A 24,234-nucleotide genomic window follows, 5' to 3' on the forward strand; every position below is an offset into this window, starting at 1 on the left:
CCTAGTGAAAGAGCTGACCTACTCTTGGAAGCCTGAAACTAGACTTTCGTGCAGTGGTCTAACAAGTTTTAATTTCCTCCACAGGGTTTGCAGAATAGAGTGTGACCCACGAGGACAGGATCCTTGGTATGTTCCTCCAAAGATGCCCTTCTGGAAAGCTGAAAAAGCATGTCAATCCAAGGTATTCATTCTCTACTTGCTTGTCATTGTCATTGTTATCCTTCCAGATCCCTGCCTTGTCAGCAATCCTGCTTCATCCCTGAATCCAGTCATCATGCCTAGGGGTCAAAAGAGTAAGAGCCGCTCCCGAGCAAAACGACAACAGGCACGCAGTGAGCTCCAGGGTCTTCCAGCAGTTCACCACACTGCAGAGGAAGCAGCATCTCTTTCTGTTGACCGGAGGGATGGCTCCAACTTCCCTGATGGTTGTACTCCACAGGGGATGAAAACCCCTGGATCTCTCAGTGCAGCTGTGTCTGGCATAGGCTCTGTTTTAGGTGTTAGCAATGCTGTTGTTGTTGCTGGTAAGCAAAGTTCAGATGCTACCCAGGCAGCAACCTCCATTCAGCACACACTTAAAGATCCTATCATGCGGAAAGCTAGTGTGCTGATAGAATTCCTGCTAGATAAGTTTAAGATGAAAGAGGCAGTTACACGGAGTGAAATGCTGGCAATAGTAAACAAGAAGTTTAAGGAACAATTCCCTGAAATCCTCCGCAGAACCTCAGCACGTCTAGAGCTAGTTTTTGGTCTTGAGTTGAAGGAAATAGATCCCAGCACTCACTCCTATTTGCTGGTGGGCAAACTGGGTCTCTCCACTGAGGGAAGTCTGAGTAGCAATTGGGGGTTGCCCAGGACTGGTCTCTTGATGTCCATCCTAGGTGTGATCTTCATGAAGGGCAATCGTGCCACTGAGCAAGAAGTCTGGCAATTTCTAAATGGAGTGGGGGTATATGCTGGGAAGAAGCACTTAATCTTTGGGGAACCTGGGGAATTCATAAAAGATCTAGTGCAGGAAAATTACCTGGAGTACCACCTGATTCCTGGCAGTGATCCCCCAAACTATGAGTTCCTGTGGGGTCCCAGAGCCTATGCTGAAACCACCAAGATGAAAGTCTTGGAAGTTTTAGCTAAGGTCAATGGCACTGTACCTAGTGCCTTCCCCAATCTCTACCAGTTGGCTCTTAGAGATCAGGCAAGGGGAGCAAGAAGGAGACCTCAAGGTAGGCCTGGGGTTATTGCCAAATCCAGGGTTCATTCCAAGCCTCTATCCCAGTAGATGAGTCTGTACTATAGTTTACACATTGTTTGAAGAGCAGTCAGCCTCCTAATTAGTGGAGAGTTCGTAGAATACCAGAAGCAAGATGTATACATTCTTGACCTTCTATTCACTAGTAAAATGTAGATTTTTTTTTGCTTTGCAAATGTCCCTTTAATTAAGCCGTGATTTATGCCATGTTTTATGTTAGCTGCATAGAATGGTTATTGTCACTTGTCAACTTAGGACTCAGAATTTTGTTACTTTGCAACAAACTGGAAAACCTTACTTTGTTTTTACTAAAATGTTAGGTAACATTGCATTGGAAAAGGGAGTTTCATGGAAATGTGATGTCATACAATGGTGAAAGAAAAGTGACAAATTTTTTATTGTTATTTTTGAAAATTTCATATATAATTGTTAATTTGTCAGCTGTATACTTTTTTTCCTTTCTTTGTAATGCTAAGTAAAATAAAGTTGTATTTGATGACTTTACTAAAATTCATTAGTAAGTAAATTTTAAACTGTGGGAGTCCAGCTCCGGATGTGGGCAGGGTCTGAAGATGGGTGGATGCAAGAGCAGTGATGGGAGGAATCAGACATGGGACACTTCTTAGTTTCATTTTAGGAGAGATATGGACAGCAAGGAAACATATTACCTGCGGGTCCCAGCAGAGGATATAAGGTGAAAGAAGTGAGCCAGGCCACTATGGTCAGGAGAATCTTGCAGCCCAACTGACTAGCAGCGAGAGTACTTCTTTATTTGTACAGAGTTTAATATGTAGGGTTACATTCATGTTGTTCTAAAACATAAATCTTATTTTTGGACATGTGTTTTACTTCCTTTTGCTTATCTTTTAGTCATCATTAATATACTATTGTAGAACAGTATCATTTCCAATAATTTTCCCTCAAGTTTTGACATCATTAATGAAGAGTTATCTTTTATAACCCTTTTTATTCTTCAACCTCATAACCCAATTTTTAAGAATCTAGAGGCATATGACAACCTGCTCTCAGGCTAGTAGCTTTTGTGGCTACAAGGACACTAAAACAAAATCTCCAAGCCAGCCAGGGCAGAATTCCATGTCCCAAAGAGTGTATTATTAACTCTTAATAGTTAGAGTAACCAAGAAATATACTCAGGCTACTGCTTTGTTATTATTCAAATTCTGGCATAATACAATGTTTACATTTTATACATTTATAGAACTTGTCTATATGTCTAATCCTGGCATTCTGTTGTTCCATGGCCATATGACACCACAGTGGTTCTGTGTGTGATACCTTTTCTAAGAGGTGGAAGTCCTGACATATTCTTTTATTAACTTTCCACTCCATCGTTCGTTCAGTATAAGTCTTTGTGTAGGGGAGAGGTAACTTTAGCTAATCTAACTTTGTTGCTGTATACGCCACATAATTGCCTGAATGTATAGTGGGCAGAGGCTTGCAATCTGAACTGTGGCCAACTCCTCTAGCCCACTGAATCTGGTTGATCTTTTTTGAATTTATTTTGTTTTGAATATCTTGTTCCTGCATAAATACAGGGACAGACATCTCAAGGTGTCTCTGCATAAACTCTTGTTTTGATATGGCCTCTATAGTTATTACAATTCTACAAAGAGTAAAAGAACATAAAGATTCCTAAAACTGTTTACTTTGCTTTCAGGAGGGTACACTAACTTTCTGGTCAACACTCTTTTCCTTGTCCATACTAGTAGTTCATTGTTTCTGAGATTCACTCATATTTTTCAGCTTCTAGAATTTTCCTAAGTTTTTCTTTTAAATGATTTGTTGCATAACCTATATCTCATGCTCATTACTTAGGTAATAATTTCTATAGAAGACTCAATTTCTTACACAGCTAATTCTCCCAGGGAGTCACCATAAGTTTTATTCTTAACATCAGGTTTCACAAGAAATTGCTACATTGTCCCAGTTCTGGCCTCCAGCAAGGTGTTTAAACCCTAAAACACATCAAAGATACAGGCAAGAGTTATGCAGCAACCTCCAGTAAGGCCAGCGAAGGCTCTGTAGAAGTCTTCTGAGCACTGTGATCTTTGTCAAGCATCAGCTCCAGGATGGTTGACATTGCCATTAAACCTCTATTACTTTATTTTCTTCAAGTATTTATTTATTTTTAATTTTCTTTTCAAGGTAAGGTTTCTCTGAGTATCTCAGGCTGTGCTAGAACTCACTCTGTAGAACAGGCTGATTTCAAACTCAGAAATCTGCCTGCCTCTGACTCACAAATTCTGGGATTAAAGGTATGTGCCACAACTGCTGGGCTGATTTTCTTCCATTTTAATTAAGCATTGATTCTCTGGAAGTTCCCTTCTTCCCTTCAATAGTACTGGATCTATCGAGAAATACATGGTATAGTGACTAACAATGAATTATCAGAGTCTAGAAGCAGCTACATATAAGAAAAAGAGTAACATTAGGCAAGATATAAAGTGCATTAATAGAGGAAGGGTATGGTATGAGGACAGGACATTTTCTTGAAAGCTAAGTGTAAATCACTTTGGAATATATTAGAATAGGCAATTCAAAGAGTGTAAATGAACCAAAAAGATGCTGAATGAGTGGTGCTATAATTTAACAATTTAAATTAGTTAATCTGCATATGGGGTTGTTCTCTGTTAGTAGACAAATTGAAGTTTGTGCTTTGAATCAAGGGCTACCAGCCTCACTAAGTGATTATCTAAATTATGCTTTTAAATATTTTACCACCAAAATATTGATCCCTCATTTAAAGCTTCACAAACTATAATGCAATACATTTGCCCACTGCAATTTCATCAATGGGAAGTGAGGCTGTGTATTGACCCAGATAAGCCTGTAGGAGTGTTGTGGACCAGACTCATATGATACTTGTGAGAGCAGAAAGACTAGATCTGAACCAGGAAACAAACCTTGAATGTTCTTTTGGAATATGAGGGCACCTCAAAGAAATCACCTGGGACAAGGAGGGTCAATTAGTTCATTGCCCCAGTGCAGTTGAATGTAGTACACAAACTGTACATAACACTGTTTAGAGATTTTATGAAAAATACAGGTGATACTTGAGAAGACACCAAGTGTTCTTTCAGTATACATAGATAAAGCCTGATTATGTTCCATTAGTAGGGAATTTTAATTAGTTACCAACTTCATTCTAAATAATTTCAGCAGAGCTGAGGAGATGTTGCTGTGGCTAACAACATTTGCTGCTGTTACAGAGGACCCAGGTTGGATTTCCAGCACCCATGTGGTGGCTCAAAACCATCTGTTATTCCAGTTTTAGAGGATCCAATGCCTTCTGGCTTCCACGGGCACTTCATGGACACGATGCACAGATAGACATTTAGGAAAAAAACATTCATACCAATAAAAATAAAAATTAATGTAATAACTACCATTTTCAAAGACATAGTCTCTGCCTTAAACTGTGCCTTTTGACGTTTTTTCAGATTAAAAATGCAGTCAAAGAACTTGCAGTTTCTGAAGTTATCAAGAATAGTACAGTATACAGTTAGATTCATCACTTGATCTAAATTCCTCAGAAGTAAATAGCATTGCACTACTCCAAACCAGAAACAGGCTTTGTGTCACTGACTCATTTTCTATCCATTACTTCAGAAATGTATTTCTGATGACAAATGTCGAATACTGTTTTGCAATAAAGAGGCCAAGGGAATTAGCAATGAAAATATAAAACATAAATGTGAAGTATGATTAAAATGAGAGACTGACAGTAGGATTGAAAGTTTGAAGCCAACCCAAAGGACCTCCTGGGATACATAGCAAGACCCATCATAAAGGATCACATGCCAAAGTAATTGCCTAAAACTCAATAAAAATAAACCTCAAAAGATTAGAGGTTCCCAAGCTTTCCTATAGAAAGTAAATATACTTACACAGCAATTCCCTAAGAGGCCACACCTGTATGGCAGTGGTAGGTATGTTGTGTGTAACAGCACAACATCTGTCCTGGGATCTCATTTTACCTGGTCATGATCATTATTCTTGGAGCGTTCTGTCTCCTGTAGGGTCTGCAGGGGGGAATTAACCAAGGTGTTGGGCCCAACAAGAGAGGGACCCCAAGGTTTCAAGGAGATTAACGACACCCAAATGCAAATACAAGGAGGTTTGTTTATTTCCAAGGAAAACCAGCTAGCTGGAGCCCAACCCTGTTGGGAAAGTTGAAGCCCTGAACCACAAATGCAAGGTATTTTTAAAGAGCAAAAGGGGAAGTCAAAAAAGGGGAAGGGGATTATGAGACCCATAATTTCATGTTACAACGTTTCATACAAAGTTACAAAGATTTTTTATACAACGTTATCACAAGATAATAGATATTGAGCAAAGAAGCTATAACTGTCGTTTGTTTTAGGTGGGGGCTGATTAACATGTCCTGTGGTCTGGGGGATTTATGACCGGCAGTTCAAGAGGTCATCCAGTTCCTAGTTTTCTTAGAGAGAATGGGCTAGGGGCAGGTGTTTACACAGTTGGTGATGTGCTGACATTCCCTTTTCTGTTTTTGGAACTCTTGTGGCCTCCTGTCTGGTAGCCTAGGGTCAGAGGTTTCTTGCTCAGTTAAGGTCTTTTTAATTTATCACACAAGGGTTACAAAGAAATAGTAAATGTTGTAAGAAACATATTTTGTCAAACTTTAACATTACACAATGTTTACATATAGCGAAATACCCTACAGTGTCAATTTAATATATACAATTTTAGTTAAAATAAATATAGACTATACAGAGGAAAACCTGAGCTTCCAAACATTTCAAGTTAGGACAGGGAGAGTAGACTGGAAGTACATGCAGGAGAGAACCCCAAGGAGCCTGAAACTTGATGTCACCCCTGGAAAAGGGTATAGATAGGTTTAGCCCATTTGACACTGACTGACTTCTCTCTCTAGAGTCTTAAGGAAGAACAAAATTAGCCTGAGACTCTGAGACCAAGCAGTGGAGAGAAGTTCACACTGTATTTCCAGTAACAAATGCAGTATGACGAGTGATACACTGAAGGTCAGCAATCCCAGAAAACTAACGTGGCACAGAACCTGACTCTACCATGTGCACTGGAACAAATTGGGAAAGGCTGCCAGAATGGCTTTTGCAAAAAAGGTTACGCTAATACAAAGGCCTTGCCAGGAGATAAAGAAAATTAAAAAATAGGACTCAGGGTTGGGAGCAGGCCTTTAATCCCAGCACTCCTGAGGCAGGCAGACCTCTGTGAGTTCGAGACTAGCCTGGTCTACAAGAGCTAGTTCCAGGACAGCCTCCAAAGCCACAGAGAAACCCTGTCTCAGAAAAACAAAACAAAACAAAACAAAAATAGGACACAGGTTTTATCAAGTTGGTGTAAATCAATATTCCAGTGTAGATGACAGGGAGACTCACAAGATAGACTCCTCCTAGCTGAGGAGCTGTTTGGCAACTAATGGCTGCTGAAGGTGACAAGGTCAGTTTTCTTCATGGTTGTATCCCCTGGTAGGTTGCCTATGCTCCACTGGGTGGCCCTATACCAATGCACATCTGAACAAAACTAATTGGACTAAGTAGGCTATTTAAAAAAACCAAAGAAGAGGAGAGAATAACATTACTACCTGGCAGTACTTACCAAACTCATTTGACAAACAGTGAACATGCAGTTCTATTCACTTTGTAGAGTTGTAGGTAGAGCAATTGTACCAGAGCTGTGATCTGCATTCTTCTGACTCCCAGTATTTTTTCACTTCTTCCATACAAGGCTAATAACCCTCTGTCTCATAGTTCATTTTTTTCCCTACTGTTCCAAAATGGCTCTCAGACAATAAGAAAACTGCCATTTACTTCATTATTTCTCTGGGTAAAATTACCAGATACATGCTTTGATTTTCTTTGCCTTTTCATGGAATGTGGGAAAAAATAAAACAAATTAGACACCCTCTCACTGTTTCTCTGATTTAGTGCACAGCCATTAACTGTGCATCTGCCCTTGAAGAGCAGTAATAAAATGCAAATCATAGAGTCTGTAGAATAGAGTCTGCCCATAGAGTCTGTTGAATCCTTAGTGGTATTTTAGTAGAAAGGGGCTGAAATGCTATGACCTAAATAAATAAGAAATAAAAAAAGACATAGTAGAAACACAGGACTTTCCAAATGAAAGAATTATGTGTAGGTGACCTGAATCCAGCTTGAAGCATTTTGGAACTGCAATGTGGCTACAAAGGAGGATATATCATATTAAATATGATGGTGCTTTGCATGAGACTATGAACATATGAAAAAGGATTAAGGAGATTATTTGTTTTGGAGTTAAGAAACTAAAAGCTGGGCTGGAAAAAATAAATACCATTTACTTTGGGATTATGAGTACACCAAAGGGTATCTCCTCTTTGGCCAAGAATGTAAATTCTTTAATCTTCATACACAAGTGAACATAGAGGGTAAAAGGGATCACCTGCAAGATCTTTCTGAAGGAAGAGTGATAATCTCCAACATGAGATACCATAAAGCCATGATGATTGTACTCTGCACTGGGCTCAGAGGTTAGAGCCCATTACATTAAAAGGGACATTTTCATAATTAGATTAGTTTGTGTGATGTGTGGTGAACTCTAAGGGAGAGCTTCATTTTGGTAGTGATCAAATGAATGGGAAGGTGATTGGTTTGGATGTCTAGGTATCTGAGTGGTAGGTTTTAGTAAACACTAAGACTTTCAAGTTTTTTTTTTTTCAGTTTATGTTGTTTCCCCCAAATTAATGAAATGACAAACTCACAAGGCAAAATTACTGTAATTTTACTTGCAACTCATTTATTTTTATACAAGGTGTTGCATATTTTTATATAGCCTGACATTTTGAAAAATTCAAGGTTGCTGGCAGCATTGTTTAGTGTTATAATAAGAAATACATGACATTATTTAAAAGCCACAGCCTCCATGTATTTAAAAATATTTTTATTTTATGTGAATGAGTGTTTTGTCTGCATGTAAGTGTGTGTACACCATATGAGAACCTGATGTGCATGGAGGCCATAAGAAGGTACAGAATCCCATGGCATGGAACTTATAACAGGTTGTAAGTAGCCATGTTCATGTTTGTAATTTAATCTACATCCTCTGCAAGAGCAGTAAGTGCTCTTAACAGATGAGCCATCTCCTCCAACCCAGCTTCAAGCATTTTCAAATATGACATGTATTTCAATAGTTTTACAAGATAAGCTTTATCAAACTCACTTTGTTGATGAAGATCTCACAATTATTTAAGTTCTTGTTGGTGCTAAGTGATAGGGCAGGGACAAGCCCCCAGATCTGAGTTCACATAAAACACATACTCTTTGATGATACAGAACATGAACATTTCTGACTGATACTTTGACTGGTACCATTGTACTTCCTATCCATCATTCACAGTGCTGAAAGTTGCTATACACACTATCAGAGGAGAAAAATATACATCAATCTTACCCAGATACAGAGATATCTGCACTGGATAATGTGCAGAGAGTAAGAAACTTGTTGGAATCATCCCTAATGGGAGGTCTTTATCACACCCATTCCTTCAAGGCTCAAAGGCCTGTGCAGCTGAACCATACTCCCGGAATCCAGTTGTGGAGAGGGAGGAGGGATGAGCAATGGAGCCAAGATGGTGCTGGAGAAACCCACAGAAACAGTTGACCTGACCTAGTGAGAGCATGGAGACCCTAGTCCTAAAGCGGGGGAACCAGCAATGGACTGAAGCAAGCCCTCTGAATGTGGGTGCAGCTAGGAGGCCAATACAGTCTATGGGACCTCTAACAGTGGAGCCAGTGTTTATCCCTAGAGCACAAATGGACTTTAGGAGCCCATTCCCTATGGAGGGATACTTTGCAGCCAAGATACAGAAAGAGGGCCTGGGCCCTCCTCCAAATGATGTGATGGACTTTGAAGGTCCCCTGTGGAGGACATCACTATCCCTGTGGAGGAGGTGGTGTGTGTGGGTTGGTGGGGAACATGGGAGGATGGAGGGGTGAGGGAATGGGGAATGGATATGTAAATATGAGCGCCTCTAAAATAAAAAAAATAAAATAGGGAGGAAATGTCCAAATATTTTGCACAAAAAGACCTGTGCAGAAGAGGAGGGAGAACAATTTTAATAGCCAGATATGGTGGACAATGTCAGGGAACCATCCCCTTTAAGGCATAACTGTAGGGGAAGCTGTAGCCACGCCTGCTTAGGGACTGGCTACAGGTGTGCCTGTCCACGCCTACAAGGGCATGGTCAGGGTGACTTAGAGTGAGATGCATTCAGGCTGGTTTTGGATTTGTTTCACTTTCGGCTTCCTGTACAGACTGCTGCCCGCCATCTGGCTAGGTCTCTCTGTAAGTAAGGCTTTTTCCCTATTAAAATCCCCTGTATTTCTACCTGGCTCTGTGTTGGTATTTTCCCACATTATCTGCCTTGTCAGGAGTGGGATATTGGAAAATTAGGCTCCATTTGGGACAGCCTGTGGGTTCCACCAGGACTGTAGCCTAGGCCACAAAAGCACCCTCTATCCACAGGTGCTCCCAGCTCCCAGCCGACACGCTGCACCACACAAAGGCGTTCTGCCAGCCCTTGAGCTGCTCAGAACTGACCACCCAGCTGGAAGATTTCCACAGACTCCCCACAGTTACTGTCGCAGATACTAGCTGCAGGCACAGGACCTGCTCAGACTGCGGCCTACCTGTGCCCAGAGGCCTCCTGCCCTTAGCCGAGTAGGCCTGGGGATTAGGCCTCGGCATTCAGCATGGTCCACCACTTCCCCTTGCTGCAGCAGGTGTCTCTTTCAGTGGTTGTGGCCTCAAGGCTGTATACTTTCTAAGATAAGTGCAGCCACTTATCTTCACCACTACCACCATCTTGCCTGACCGACCACTGCTAAACGCCACGCTGAGTAGCTGAACACCTGCTGGTCAAAGACAGTTACTGCATCTGGAGTAGAAATCAGGTAAAATTATGGCAGAATATTTATCAAATGCTAAAATTGGTAATATTTTTGCTTATTATGTGAATTCAATGTCTGAGGAGGACACTAATCTGGCAATTACTGGCTAATATGCAGTAATGGCAGTTAGCTTGCTGGTACAAATAATATTACTAGCCAGAGTCCTCAGGAACAGGGACAAAGATAACCTCACCACCTGCTTACAGGAAATAACAGCTTTACGCAATGAGGTTTTAGAGAACAGATTAGGTCAGGCCACATTTGTGCAGCAAGTAGAACTGAAATTGGATGATAAGCTTGGCTCTGTGTCCAATACACTAAAGACAGAGCTGTCTGTTACCCAAGATGAGATGCAGTGTATTTATGATAAAATAAACACAGAGAGATCCTCCATGGCTGAGGCATTAGAGGCTAGGCTGTCAGAGGACATTGATGAACTAAAGAATATCTGTAGCCAGCTAGAAACTCATATAGGCTCTGTGTCCCAGAAACTAGATGCAAAGGTGCAAAAATCCCAGGATAGGGGTGAAGAATTAGACAATCATTTAATCAATTATTGAAGCATCTAAGGTAGCAGACCACAAATTTGAGTCTAGATTCGAATGTTTGGAAGATAACTTACAGAACAGTGATAACAGATTAGATAGTTCCATACGGTCGATTGTAAAGGACTCAAAACCAGCAAATCATGATCTCGACTCTAGGCTCCAATACCTAGGAAGGCAGTTTCCATATAATCCAGATGCTGTCTATGGACAACTGAATTAAAGATCTAGAAAAACGTGTAGAGGAGCAGTTAGAGCAATTTACAGATTCACTAACATGCTTGGAATCTTTGATGATGCAGGAAATTGAAACTTTTCATGAGGATATCATCACTAGGCTTAAAAATCAGTGGGATGTCTCAGAGAAAGAATCACTCCAATCCAAGGCACCTACTCCTCCCAGGTATCAAGACTATTCTTCTAAGGTTGTTACTCATACACCATTACTCTACCCAGCAACCATGGTAGAAAAGCCAGCTTCTAAGAAACACCCTCAGGGACAGATTGCTTATGTATGGAAACCTATACAGCTGAAGGATCTTAAGAATATTAAAGAATCAGTTGTCTCATATGGTCTCCATAGCCCATACGTAAAACAACTATTACATTCAAGGGCAACCTTTAACAGGTTGACACCCACAGATTGGGAACGATTGGTAGCAGCTATACTTGAGAATTCATGCCAAATCCAGTGGCAAGCATTGGTCAGGGAAGAGGCGAAGCTCCTTGAGCATCAAGGCATAAAGGAAGGTTTTGAAGCCCCCCCTAGATAAGATTCTTGGTGAGGATATTTATGCTAACCCACAGGCTCAGGCTGAATATGATGACCATACACTGTCCTTATGCAGCAAAGTAGCATTAAACGCCTGGGATAAGGTTCATGAACCAGGAGAATGCCTAGAAGCTTATACCAGAATAGAACAGGGACCTACAGAACAGTTCCAAGACTTTTTACAAAGGTTAACTAGGGCAACAACTATCCCCAAACTGACAGAATTAAATTCATAAAAAAGACAGTCTGGATTCTTCCATGTATTGTAAGACAAACTCCCATTTCTGGAGTTCTTTCCTTCTACACTGATGCCAACAAATCAGGTAAGGCTGGTTATAAAGCAGGTGAGATAAGTAAAGTAGTTCAAAGTCCATATACATCTGTACAGAAGGCAGAATTATGTATAATTCTCATGGTGCTTATGGATTTTACAAAACCTCTTAATATAGTTACTGATTCCCAATATGCAGAGAGAGTGGTCTTACACATTGAGACTGCAGAATTTGTTCCTGATAATACAGAATTAACCTCATTATTTTTACAATTACAGGAAACTGTCAGAAACAGAAGTAATCCTATATACATTACACATATCAGACCCCATACGGGTCTTCCAGGCCCACTAGCACAAGGCAATGATGAGATTGATAGTTTATTAATTGTAAGTGTGCTAGAAGCCTTAATATTTCATAAGAAACATCATGCAAATAGCAAAGGATTGAAAAATGACATCTCCATCACTTGGCAACAAGCCAAGGAGATAGTGAGAAACTGTCCTACTTGTTCCTTTTATAATCAAACTCCATTGGTAACAAGGGCATTCGGAGAAATGAGGTTTGGCAGATGGATTTCTTACACTTTGCAGAATTTGGATATTTGAAATATGTGCATCATACTATAGACAGATTCTCAGGGTTCCAATGGGCTCCTGCTGTTAACTCTGAAAAAGCTGATTCTGTTATTACATACCTGCTAGACATGATGGCTGTTATGGGTATACTTGCACAAATAAAAACTGACAATGCTCCAGCATATGTCTCCCCAAGATTGGAACAATTTTTCAAATATTATAACATAAAACATGTTACCAGTATATCACAAATCCTACAGGACAAACAGTGGTTGAGAGATCTAATAGAACACCAAAGCAGATGCTCAATAGACAGGCTTGGAAGTCTAAACCCCCCAAACATAGGTCAGGTCGCATAATGCTTTATTAACACTATACTTTCTTAATGCCAATGAGCAAGGACAAACAGCTGCAGAAAGACACTGGACTATGGAAAAAACTGCTGAACTGAAACAGCCGGTATACTTCAAATATGTACTAACCTCTGCATGGAAACCAGAACATGTGTTACATTGGGGTAGGGGTTTTGCATTGGTTTCCACAGGAGAAGAAAAACTTTGGATACCATCAAATTTGATCAAGATTAGAGTTGAAAAGGAAAAACCTTTTGACAAGGAGAAATGACAGGTATTCTATTAAGGTATATCTTATAATCTTAATAGAAACATCCCAAAGGAAAGGGAAATGTTTTGCTTTTATCTTCACAGGAAAACTCATCTCCAGAAGGCAAAGGACACTGTATGGTTAGATACTTACGAAGAGAACGTAGCTATAACCATCAAACAAAAGGAACGTGCCATATGGTAAACTTTATAGCTGTCTCTCAGAAAACTCTATTTCTTTTTATTTCCTAGTCCCTATTCAATTAAAACAACACTGGATTTAGAGGTGGATTTGGCTTTCCTCCTCTAAAATCCAAGCATGTTGTTTAACTAAACTTTAGAGTTTCTGTATTGTATCAAGAAGTCAATGGATGTAATACAGAATAAGAGAAAAATTTGGGGACTGTCTTTGTCTTTTCTTGGATCTTTCTTTCAATGTGTATAGCCCCTTGTAATTGTAATTCTTCCATTGTTGCCTTTCCCATCATGCGTACATACACAAGCAAACATTTCTCTGCTAACTGTTTATGTTTGAGTCCCACACAGCCAATGAAGACCTGCCTGACAACAATCCCTGGACACCCTGGAAATAAAATGGGCCACACCTCCTTGACTGCACTGGATCCAACTTGCTTCATTTCGACTGACACTCCGGCCAAAGCTTTGGGTTCTGACTTCAATCAAGTTGAGGATTTCAGCGAGATCTTCAATAAAGCAAATCCCATCTAACATGGACTGGATACTTATACTAACACTTTCTTACTAAGTACAGATACACATAATAACTCACAGAGACTGTGACAACTTTCATAAGACCTAAAATACCCCAAGCTGGACAAAATCCTGGCAAGGAAGAAGGAAGCTGACCCCTAGACAAGAAGTTATTTATAATTGGTATCTTCTGGAAACAGGAGAATCTGGTTGTTTTTCAATGACATGACACTTGATATATCAGTCATACTCCAGGACAGGCCCATACTTAATGGCCAATAGAAATCAGACCCCATTTTTTGGTTTTGTTTTAAGAAAGAGGAAGAACATGAAGTTGAGTAGGTGGGTAGGTGAATCTAGGAGGATTTGGGAGAGAGGAAAAATATAATCAAATATAAAACATTCTCAATGAATAAATGAATACATACAAATAACTATATAGATGAAAAATCACTTTATTAATTATGGTGGTTTAAATAAGAATTGCTCTCATCAGCTCCTATGTTAAAATTCTTAGCCTCCAGTTAGTGGAATTGTTCAGGAATGATTAGGAATTGTGGTCTTTTTGGAGGAGATGTGACACTGGGAGTGGGTATAGTGTCTCTTTCTTTGCCTGCTGCCTCTGGATCAGGATGTAAAGCTCTCCCCTACTGCACTTTCTCCATGCCTGTCTGCTTCCTGCTGAGATGAGCATGGACTAACCCCCTAAAAGTATAAACAAGCTCCCAATAAAATGCTTTCATTAGTAAGAGTTGCCTTGGTGATGATGTCTTTCCACAGCAGTAGAACAGTGACTAAGACAACATTAAATGTATTATATAACTTAGAATTAAATATAAAGGGCTGGAGAGATGGCTCAGAGGTTAGGAGCACTGCCTGCTCTTCTATAGGTCCTGAGTTCTATTCCCAGCAACGACATGGTGACTCACAACCATCTGTAATGAGATCTGGTGCCTTCTTCTGGTGTGCGATATACATGCAGACAGAACACCGTATACATAATAAATAAATAAATAAATCTTTAAAAATAAGAAAAGGAAAAATAAGTAAAGTGGTTGGTTATTGCCTTTCTTTCAAAAGAATTAAATATAAAAACAAACAAAAAACCCAACAATTTCTTTCCTCCTAACCAGTAGCAGAGCTTCTTCACACAACTGCAAAATATATTTAAGGTCATATAAAAATTATAACAGCTTTTGTTTATTTTAGCTTGCTGTTAAAAATGCAAGACCTGTTACTTTTTGTTTGTTTGTTTTTCTTAAGACAGTGTTTCACTATGTAGCCTTGGCTGGCCTGGAACTCACTGTGAAGACGGCTTTGGACATATAAATATCCACTGTCTCTGTTTCATAAGTAAGTGCTGGCCTTAAAGGCATACACCACTGAATAAATCTCAGTATTCTATGTTAGGTTTTTAAAGAAAAGAGACTTATTTGGTTTATAATTCTCCAAATAGCCGGTTATCAACCGCCAATCTACAATGTACAGACTGTATCACAATTTGACATAGCAGCACAGGGGAAATGATACCATATCAATGGGTACCTGGCAAAGAGTAGCTTTGTTTTTTCACAGCCAAGTCTCACAAGAACTCATCCAACCACAGATTTGATAGAATTTTGCAATTTGTGAGGGTTCAGATGCCATAACCTAACATAAAACACTAGTTTCCAACTCTTAAATTCCAACCTCTCAACACAGCCACATTAGAAACCAAGTTTAAGTACAAGTATGTTTGGCACCATTCCACAGGTTGTGTCCAGAATAAATAAAAAGGAGAAACAAGTAGAACACTGCTTTCTTCTCTCTCTGCTTCCTGATGGTGAATACAATGTGGCCAGACACCTCATTTTCCTTCTGTCATGCATTCCATGCCAGGATGGATTATACCCACAAACTGTGAGCCAAAATGTAGGGAGCCGTCCCTGCATTCTCCATTACAAGATGGCGCCTGCATCCGGCAGGCACCGAATGTAAACAAGATTATTGCGCAGGCGCTGGGTAATTTTCCATTCCTTGATCTCTGCCTATTCCGTGGCGTCATATGGCCCAATGAGCTACAGCCAATCATGGGGTGACACGTCCGAGGCGGCGGTTGCCAGCCTTTATTAGGGGACGGGATTCTTGGCTCGGGGTCTCCGCTCTGGTAAGCTTATGCTCTCCTCTCAAGACGCATTAAACCTTTATTGCAGAAGGATCCGAATGTCCTGTGTGGTTCTTGCCGGCGAGACTATCGCGTGGGACACCAAAATAAATGTTTTTGTCTCTATTTTTTGCATTGTTTTTGTCAAGTATTTTAAATAGAAATTAGATACTAATGCACAGTATATTATCATAGAAAATATATGGCAATTAGAGTACGAAGTCTTTGGTCACATTTCATCTGCAGTCATGAAGCATAGACATGAGTGCTAGTGCCCAGATGGCTTCTTCCTTCACTAACAATTTAAAATTAGGACCACAACTCATGTGATAGTGCCACTGACATTCGAGAGGTGACTTCTCTATTAAAACTTTTTTTTTAAAAAAATCCTCACAGACACATACAAAAGTACATCTCTCTAGTGATCAAGTCAAGTTGACAAGGAAAACTACCACCACAAAGAATTTATGTCCCTATTGCTAAAGACACCATGAACTTCAGAAACAGACCCCAGTCCTCTGAGCTGGAACTGACATGAATGAACCCTCCTGGAAGACTAGCTTTCATGGTCTCAGAAGGTATCATACAAACTTCCAAAGGAGATAAGCAACTAAAATTCCCACCTAGATACAATGTTCATGAAATGCATCAGTGGTTCAATAACCTTAAGGTTGCAATAGTGGCATGAATATTTGGGCAGAAAACAACAGCTCTCCAACTGGATATGTCCTGTTCCCCAAGAGTGAAAACATGTCTAATACTAGAAACATAGCTAGCTACTCAGTGCTCATCAAGTCATGGTTATTGAAGGAGAAATCGATACTCTCCAATTTAGTAAACAATCACAATTCCTAACAATTTATAAATACTTGTCCATATAGCCACAGATAAGTTTACTCTTCACAGAAACTTCTCTTTGCAACAGATGAAAACTAACACAGAAAACTACAACCAATCAAAATGCAGAGTTGTTGAGCACAGTACCAGTGAGTACATCTAAATAACACTCATATCCCTAAGGCTCAGGGAACATTGCAGAAGAGTGGATGGAAAGACTGTGAGGTCCAGTGAAACAGAGAGTTTATTGTGAGCTTGTGTCTCCAAATAATATCAGAAACCATACTCATAAATTCTCACCAACACAAAAATTCAAATGTGACCTAAACAAAGATGACAACATGGATATGCCAAAAAGACAGGGAAAATCCCATGAGGCCTCAACCCCAGAGAAGGAACTGTAGACAACTGAAGAAAACTGGAAGAAGGAAAAGAGGTCTTCCATAAGGAAGAACATACCAATTGTTTGTTCAGTGATAAGCCATCAGTCCTGAAAATGTAACACAAGTAACATATGTACTGAGAAGGTTACATTTAGAAATATATGTATAAAAAGACACATATATACAGATACTTATATGCTTGCAGTAGCAATTAGAGAAAAAGATTATAATCTCAAAAATATTTTAAAAGTACCACAAGATCCTTCTACCTAAGAGTTCACTTTGAGCTATACAATCCAAATGATTCTGAAAAATAACATCCAACTGAGTGGGGAAACAGAATCTTATTTGGATGAGAATATACTTGCTTTTGTGATGTAAAATTTACCAATCACCATGTATTTTCAGCAGAGTTTTCATGGTAGATTTGTTTGAGCCTTGTCCTTAAACAAATACACAAATGACTGAGCTTATCTTATTTGTGGATAGTCAAAGCCATGTTTATATGCAGGAAATGAGGAAAGAATAGCAAATTACTGAGCTCACAGGAAAATCCTGTTTTGTCTTATAAATAATGACATCTATACATCTATGGATACTGCACATTCCATCATGCTGAATTCTGCAGAATTTATATTTTAAGAGTTTTCACTAGGTACAAATAAAAAGGAGCAAATTTCATCCTACTGATTAAAAATTTATTGCAAAGATAAGTACAGAAAGAGCTTTTAGTTCAGAAGCTGAGTCCTTGTTGAAGACTTGATGTGTTCCCATTCTACACAACAGTCACCACCTGAGTGGGCTCTCAAAATCACTAAAGACTGTAAAGGGAGAATCTGTTATTCACAGGAATCATACCATATAAGGAATGGTTTATATTTATAATAAATTGTAATTGTTCATCTATTATTCATTTCCTTCTACTCTGTCTGATGGTGCTGATGATAATATCCAGAATATAGTACAAGACAAGGCTTTATAACTGTGCCACATCCTCAGTTGGGCCAGGTTTTCTGAAGAAATAAACTTCTATGGTAAGGTATTCATATTTCAGATTTTGTCTCCTGCATTAGCAAACAATTACTTTATCCAATGTACAGCTGCTATTTCTGCCATTGGCCATGATTAAACATTTTAATTACTAAATGGTATGTTATTACTAGTGCTACATATGTACTTATAGCCAAATAATTATAAAATATGCTGAAAATATAATTTTCAAATTTATACAATTCTCAGTTAATTTATCAAAGCTCCAAGTACTGAATAAAAGTAACATTATGTTGAATAGTTTTACAAAGTTGATTCTCAGGTTTTTTTTATACATAAAAATATTACAAATATGTTGGTATTTTTGAAACTCCATGGCTTCAGCAATTCTTTTTCTTTTGCCATATTTAATGCTCCAGTATGTATTTATAAATCTGACATTGTCTGCACTGCCTTTAATGCATTTGTGTTATTTCTTACCAATCTTTTTAATATTTTCCTCTTTTTTAACATATAGAGTTACAATATCTCATTTAAGTCTTTGTTCATCATTTTGATCAGTTGAGATGTATTGATTTTGTTTTGGAGTCCCAGATATTGTCCCTAAGACTTCTCACATGGTCAGGTCCAACCCCCACTTTTATTGTCATTTTGAGACAGGGTTTTTCTAAGTCATTCAAGCTGGCATTGAAATAGCTCTGTAGTACTGATGTAATTCAATTTGTGAGACTCCTGAGTAGCTTGGAACACAGCTTTGTTCCATCAGGTCCTGCAGATCTGGGGAATTAAAATTTTTATTTTAATTAACAAATAATAATCATGTCTACTTAAGTAATAAACTGTGATGTTTTATGTGTATTTTTAATTTTTCCTATTGGACATGTTTTTCTACTTCTTTGCATGGCTGGTGATTTGATTCAATGGCACACACTATGAATTTAGTCTTGATCATATTTATATTGAGTTCAGCACACCAAGCTGGGGCAATGATAAGCCTTGCTTGTTTTCAGCCCCTCAGGAATCATTCTCTGTGGCTGCCTAATCCTCAGGACATTGGAATTTATCCTGTGCACATAAAAATAATTTTACTGTGTTTTACATCCTTTTCTTATTAATAATCTAAATTTACCATTTCAATAATGAATTGCAAATGCTTTCAAACTCTAAGCAAAGCAAAATGATTTTTATTTTCTCAGATGACTATTTTGCTCATATTAAGAATAATTTTTCTCTGTTTTTATTTTATTGAAGACAGATTTTTTCATACAATTTTCCTAATTATGATTTCTCTTTGCCCAACTCCAAGATCTTTTGCCCCAACCCTCCCATACAAATCCATACTCTTTCTGTCTCTACTAAGAAAGCAAACAGGCATTAAGGAATAATAAAATAAAATAACATAAAAACAACAAATTTAAATAGAAAAAACAAACAGAAGAAAAAGATCCAAAGAAAAAGTAGAAAACACATACACATGTCGGGAGAATTGTGTTGTCACCCACAGGAATCCCATAGAAAAGTCAGAAGCCATGACTGATATACAGAGGATGTATAAAGTTAAAAAGGGGGGTGCCATGACAATCATTATGTGACAAAGAATCTCCAAAGATGCCATAGGGTTTGTTTTGTGTTATCCATGTACTGGGCATGGAGCCTGGCCTTAAAAGTGGTTTGTATGGAGAAAAGTAATTTTTCATTTGCAAGTAGTTATCAGTTGGAGCCAGCGACTGAGTTAGGGATGGGTGCATATGTCTACTTCTCCTCTGAGCACTGGGACTCCCTCTGGTGCAGATCCATGCAGGACCTATGCATGCTGTCTCAGTGTCAGTTCTTATGTGCATCAGTCCTTCTGTGTTTAGATGGCCTTGTTTATTTGGTGTGCTCCAAGCCCTCTGTCTCTCACACTCTGAGGGGAAAGATTTGATGGAAACATCTCATTTAGGACTGAGTGTTTTAAGGTCCCTAATTATCCACACATGGTCCAGTTGTGGGTCTCTGTATTTGTTCTTATTTAATGTAGGAGGAATTTTCTCTCATGATGGCTGAGCAAGGCTCTAATGTATAGGCATAGCAGAATGTCATCAGGAGTCATTTCATTGCTGTTTTCCTTTAGCAGAACAATAGTATTTGTTTTTTTACCAAGTCCCTGGCCTAACTAGCTTTAGGTTCTTGACCATCCAAGCAGTGTCACCCAAGAAGTTTTCATCTTGTGGAGTAGGTCTTAAATCCAATCAGATATTGCTTGGTTACTCCCACAAGCTTTGTGACACCATCACAGTAGGACATCTGACAGGCAGGTCACCATTGTAGATGAAAAGGTTAGTGGCTTAGTTGAGCCAAGCAACATTTAAAAGATTAGAGTAAAAACATTGATGCAAACACTGTGGGACATACACAGGCTTATATATGTGTATATGTGCACATATATATGCATATGAATTTCTATAGCCTCATTAATATCTTACTAAAATACTAGAAACCAATAGAGAAAACTATCCAAAATATTTATGCTACATGGGTAAAAATGTATGCAATGACTCAAAAATGTTTTTTATTTTTTCAATGTTGTGTGACACCAATATAATACACATGTTTAAAACTTATGATCACAAAACATTATGAATATTCAAAGTAGGATATTTAGGGGTACAATTACTGGAAGTTTATTAACTTAATAAAGAAACTATAGTGAAAGGGAATAGTGTCTGTAGAAAAGCATCTTGTTCATCTATATGAGGACACCAGGAAAGATGTTTGCCTATAAGCCAAGAAGTGGACTCTTGCCATATACCAAATCTGCCAGTGCCAGTGACTCAAGATTGTAATTATGATTTACCAGAACTTAAAAAAAATGTTTTACTGTTTAGAAGTCACTCAGTCGTAAAGCATAGCATCACCAGCTAACTTCTGATTGGTTCCTTGCCACGAGGCAGGCTGACCTCCTAGTGACTAAGACAAGGTTCAGACAAGCACGAGTTCGGCTGTTATGGCTGCCGAAATAAGGAGCTGTTCCCTTCATTTCCCCATTTTTTTTTGTAATTCCAATCATGGAATTGCAGTCTCTCCAGCATCCTCATCTGGGAGTAAGAGATACTGACACCCCCATGCAAGGGAGTTCCTTCTGATGCTATGCTTTAAGGCTCTTGGTGTGCTTTACAGACAAGTGCACAGCAATGACTTACAGAGCATAGCAACCACCCTGGGAGGGCCTATGGGCCATAACAACCAGTTGACCAATCAACACAGGACAAATCCTCCAAGCCTGGAGGCACACCAATCCTGAGCCTGCGTGTACCCCTAGACACTCCTCTTACGCTGCCCTATAAGATCTCTATGCTGACACTTCGAGCTGTCTTTTAGCCATCCGCCATGGTGGACCTAACATTCCAAGCTACCCAAAATACATGCTAATGGTCATGGAGTTATTGACACCTATTAGAAGACTGAGGAGTCACAGTACCATCACCTGGCATTCCAGCTATTATTCCTTCCTGTCCTCCCCAAACTACAGGTATTATTGGGAGACACTACAGTACATAGGAAGTAGAAGGTTAACTGAAGAAAGATCCATGATGCAACTTCCATGGTGCCATTATCCATGATGGCATGTGATTTTGCAGCAATGAAGTTGTCTTTGAGTCATAAACACTATATAAGTGAGCCAAAATGAAAACACACACACACACACACACACACACACACACACACACACACACACACACACACACACACACACACACACACACCTCTGGTTTAACAAACTGACTTTCATGGAAACATTTCTTTGATGTGTCATTGGTTCGTGATTTTGGGTGAACAGACATTTTTTTTATATCTATACAAGGAAAGTTAATTCAACAAATGGGCTCATTTGCTTACAAAGATATGTGATTTCATTATAGTGAAAAACCCAGGACAAACTCAATTGATCGTATAAAAATGTGGGTTTAATTTTATAAAACCTTTTAAATTTGTTTTCTTAGACCCTGGACCATTTTATCTACCAACAAGTAATGTATGAGTGATGCAATTGCTTCAGATCCTCATAAATTATTGATAGTGTATTGTTTATTTTTGAAAACTTCAAACATGTATGCAATGTACTGTGATTATATTCACCCCATTAACATTCTTTATTGTCATCTCATTCCTGCTGATATCTTTCCTCTTCCCAAATGATTCCCCTTCTACACTCATGTCATATTTTTTCACAGGTTTTATGCAGTTAGACACAACTTCTGTGTGTTCATGATTGCACTTTTACATTACATACTTTGCCTGGCAGGTTAATATTGTAGCACACAGAGTCCAGAATTTGGTAGTACTATGAATTACTTTTCTCTCTTAGCAGCCTGCATACCATCTTCTGGCTACCCATCAAGGAGAAAGTTACTAGCTTGGTCCCAGCTTAGTTTATCTATATAGCACAATCAAATTGTGTGGTGTCTCTAGCAATTGAATTTTGCTATTCAGTTCACAAAGAACAGTGACAACGGTCTGCATTGCTTGGGAGTTTCTTGACCTCTCTAACCAACAACTTTAAGGAGGTATGCTACATCTGGCACTGGAAGTTTTGCTAATTAACCTACTGCTTTCGGAAGCAGCATTATCCCCCAATACAGGGTACCTCCATTCAAATGCCATTAAACATACATAGTTTTTAAATTAGAATATAAAGTACTAGATTTACATATGGCTATTTCATATACCTTAATTCTTAGTTTCAATGTGGAAGAAAAGGGCATGCCCTCAAGTTAGGCTTACTCTTTAGCTGGTGAAAGAAGATACAAGAATGACAATATTATAAACTAAATGTCTTAAACCTCTAACCTTCTTTCTTCCTGCAGTGCCATTGAACACTGCCTTAATAATGCTTCAGTAAAGGAACCCGAAAAAGCACATAATATCATAGATTTAAAAGCAGAAAAGTGTAAATGGTTGAGGCACAATGACTCCATAGGTTACATGACTAAACATCTACAAATTAGTTTTTGAACAGGTGAGAATCATAAATTTTCAATAACATTGCATGGTATTTAAAGAATGAAATAAAAGCATGATAGTAACATTACTTTTCATGAAACTCTTGACCCTTGCAAAATATTTATGTAAATGCAAAATCACTTACAAATTCAATTTCTTAATAACTTTAAAGATTACATATTATTCTTCTATATTTCTGAGTTACATAACCAGGTACTTGAAGTAGATGATGCAATGTTAACAATAACTTAAGAAGATCATTGTCCAAATTATCCAGCTCAGATAATCACTGTGTAATGTCAGTCAATCTTTTCAGGCCATGGAACACAGAGAGACAGACTCTGGACAGTAGAGAAAGAAATAGATCAATATTTTTTTTTTCCTCTGACACCCCATCATCCACCCTGAAGTTTTGCCTCTTGCCACTTGCTCCCTACTCCACATCTAGACTAATATCCTGACCCATTCTCCGTTAAGGATACAGTTGTTCAAAGGTTCAATGAAACTATTAAAGCCTTTCATCAAAAAGCAATAAAACATCCACATGGCAGAGGACTAAGAAAATCACAAACTTCAGAATCAAAGAATGATCATATCTTTGTCCCTGCATTCAGCCCAGAAAGATTCCAGGCATCTGTCTTTACAGGTTACTGAGACAGTACCAAGACTTTGTCAAAAGAGGGTTCTTATGTCCCTGCAATGAAAGATAGATTTTCTAGTTATCTCTCAGATACTGACTGCTGTAAGGATATGTTATTCTCCACACTTCCCAGATCATCCAATCTAACAATCATTTTTCAGATTCGTGAAAGTGTTAACAGTTTAGTTTAAGAATATTTGAGCATTACAGAAGCACTACCTGACAGGGAAATCTCAAGAAAAGATCTTCAAGTCCAGAAAGTGAATTTTTGTTTATATTACTGAAGCTAATTCTGAACCTGAATGCCAATTTCTTCCCCAAAACACAAGAAACCAAGCATCTGTAAACTATATACAACATGAGAAAAGGTGGATATTTTCCATATATGCTATGATATGAGGATTAAAACAGCAAGATGGAATTTACACAAAAATGCATTTGGTTTTTACACATTTTAAATCACTTGTAATGAAAGCAATCATTTATTACCATTTTTACACTAAATAGGAAACAAATGAGCAAACTCTGTCCAAATTCTCTTGGAAAGCTGGGAGGAAAAGGAACAAGTCCTCATACATTTC

The 24,234-nt window shown here is 38.6% G+C and overlaps 1 protein-coding gene across 1 annotated transcript in view; it reads left to right on the forward strand.

Annotated features, from left to right (window-relative positions):
- The first annotated feature begins 259 nt into the window (after window positions 1-259).
- The window catches only part of LOC100772705 (melanoma-associated antigen B2), a 36,699-nt gene continuing 12,724 nt past the window's right edge, over window positions 260-24,234 (forward strand). Inside the window, exon 1 of the mRNA XM_027432679.2 lies at window positions 260-1,223. Within this exon, the coding sequence (XP_027288480.1) occupies window positions 275-1,223 (949 nt within the window). The 5' untranslated portion in view covers window positions 260-274. The remainder of the gene's footprint in view (window positions 1,224-24,234) is intronic.

Source organism: Cricetulus griseus, chromosome X (assembly GCF_003668045.3).
Source record: "Cricetulus griseus strain 17A/GY chromosome X, alternate assembly CriGri-PICRH-1.0, whole genome shotgun sequence".
In the NCBI taxonomy this organism is placed as follows: domain Eukaryota; kingdom Metazoa; phylum Chordata; class Mammalia; order Rodentia; family Cricetidae; genus Cricetulus; species Cricetulus griseus.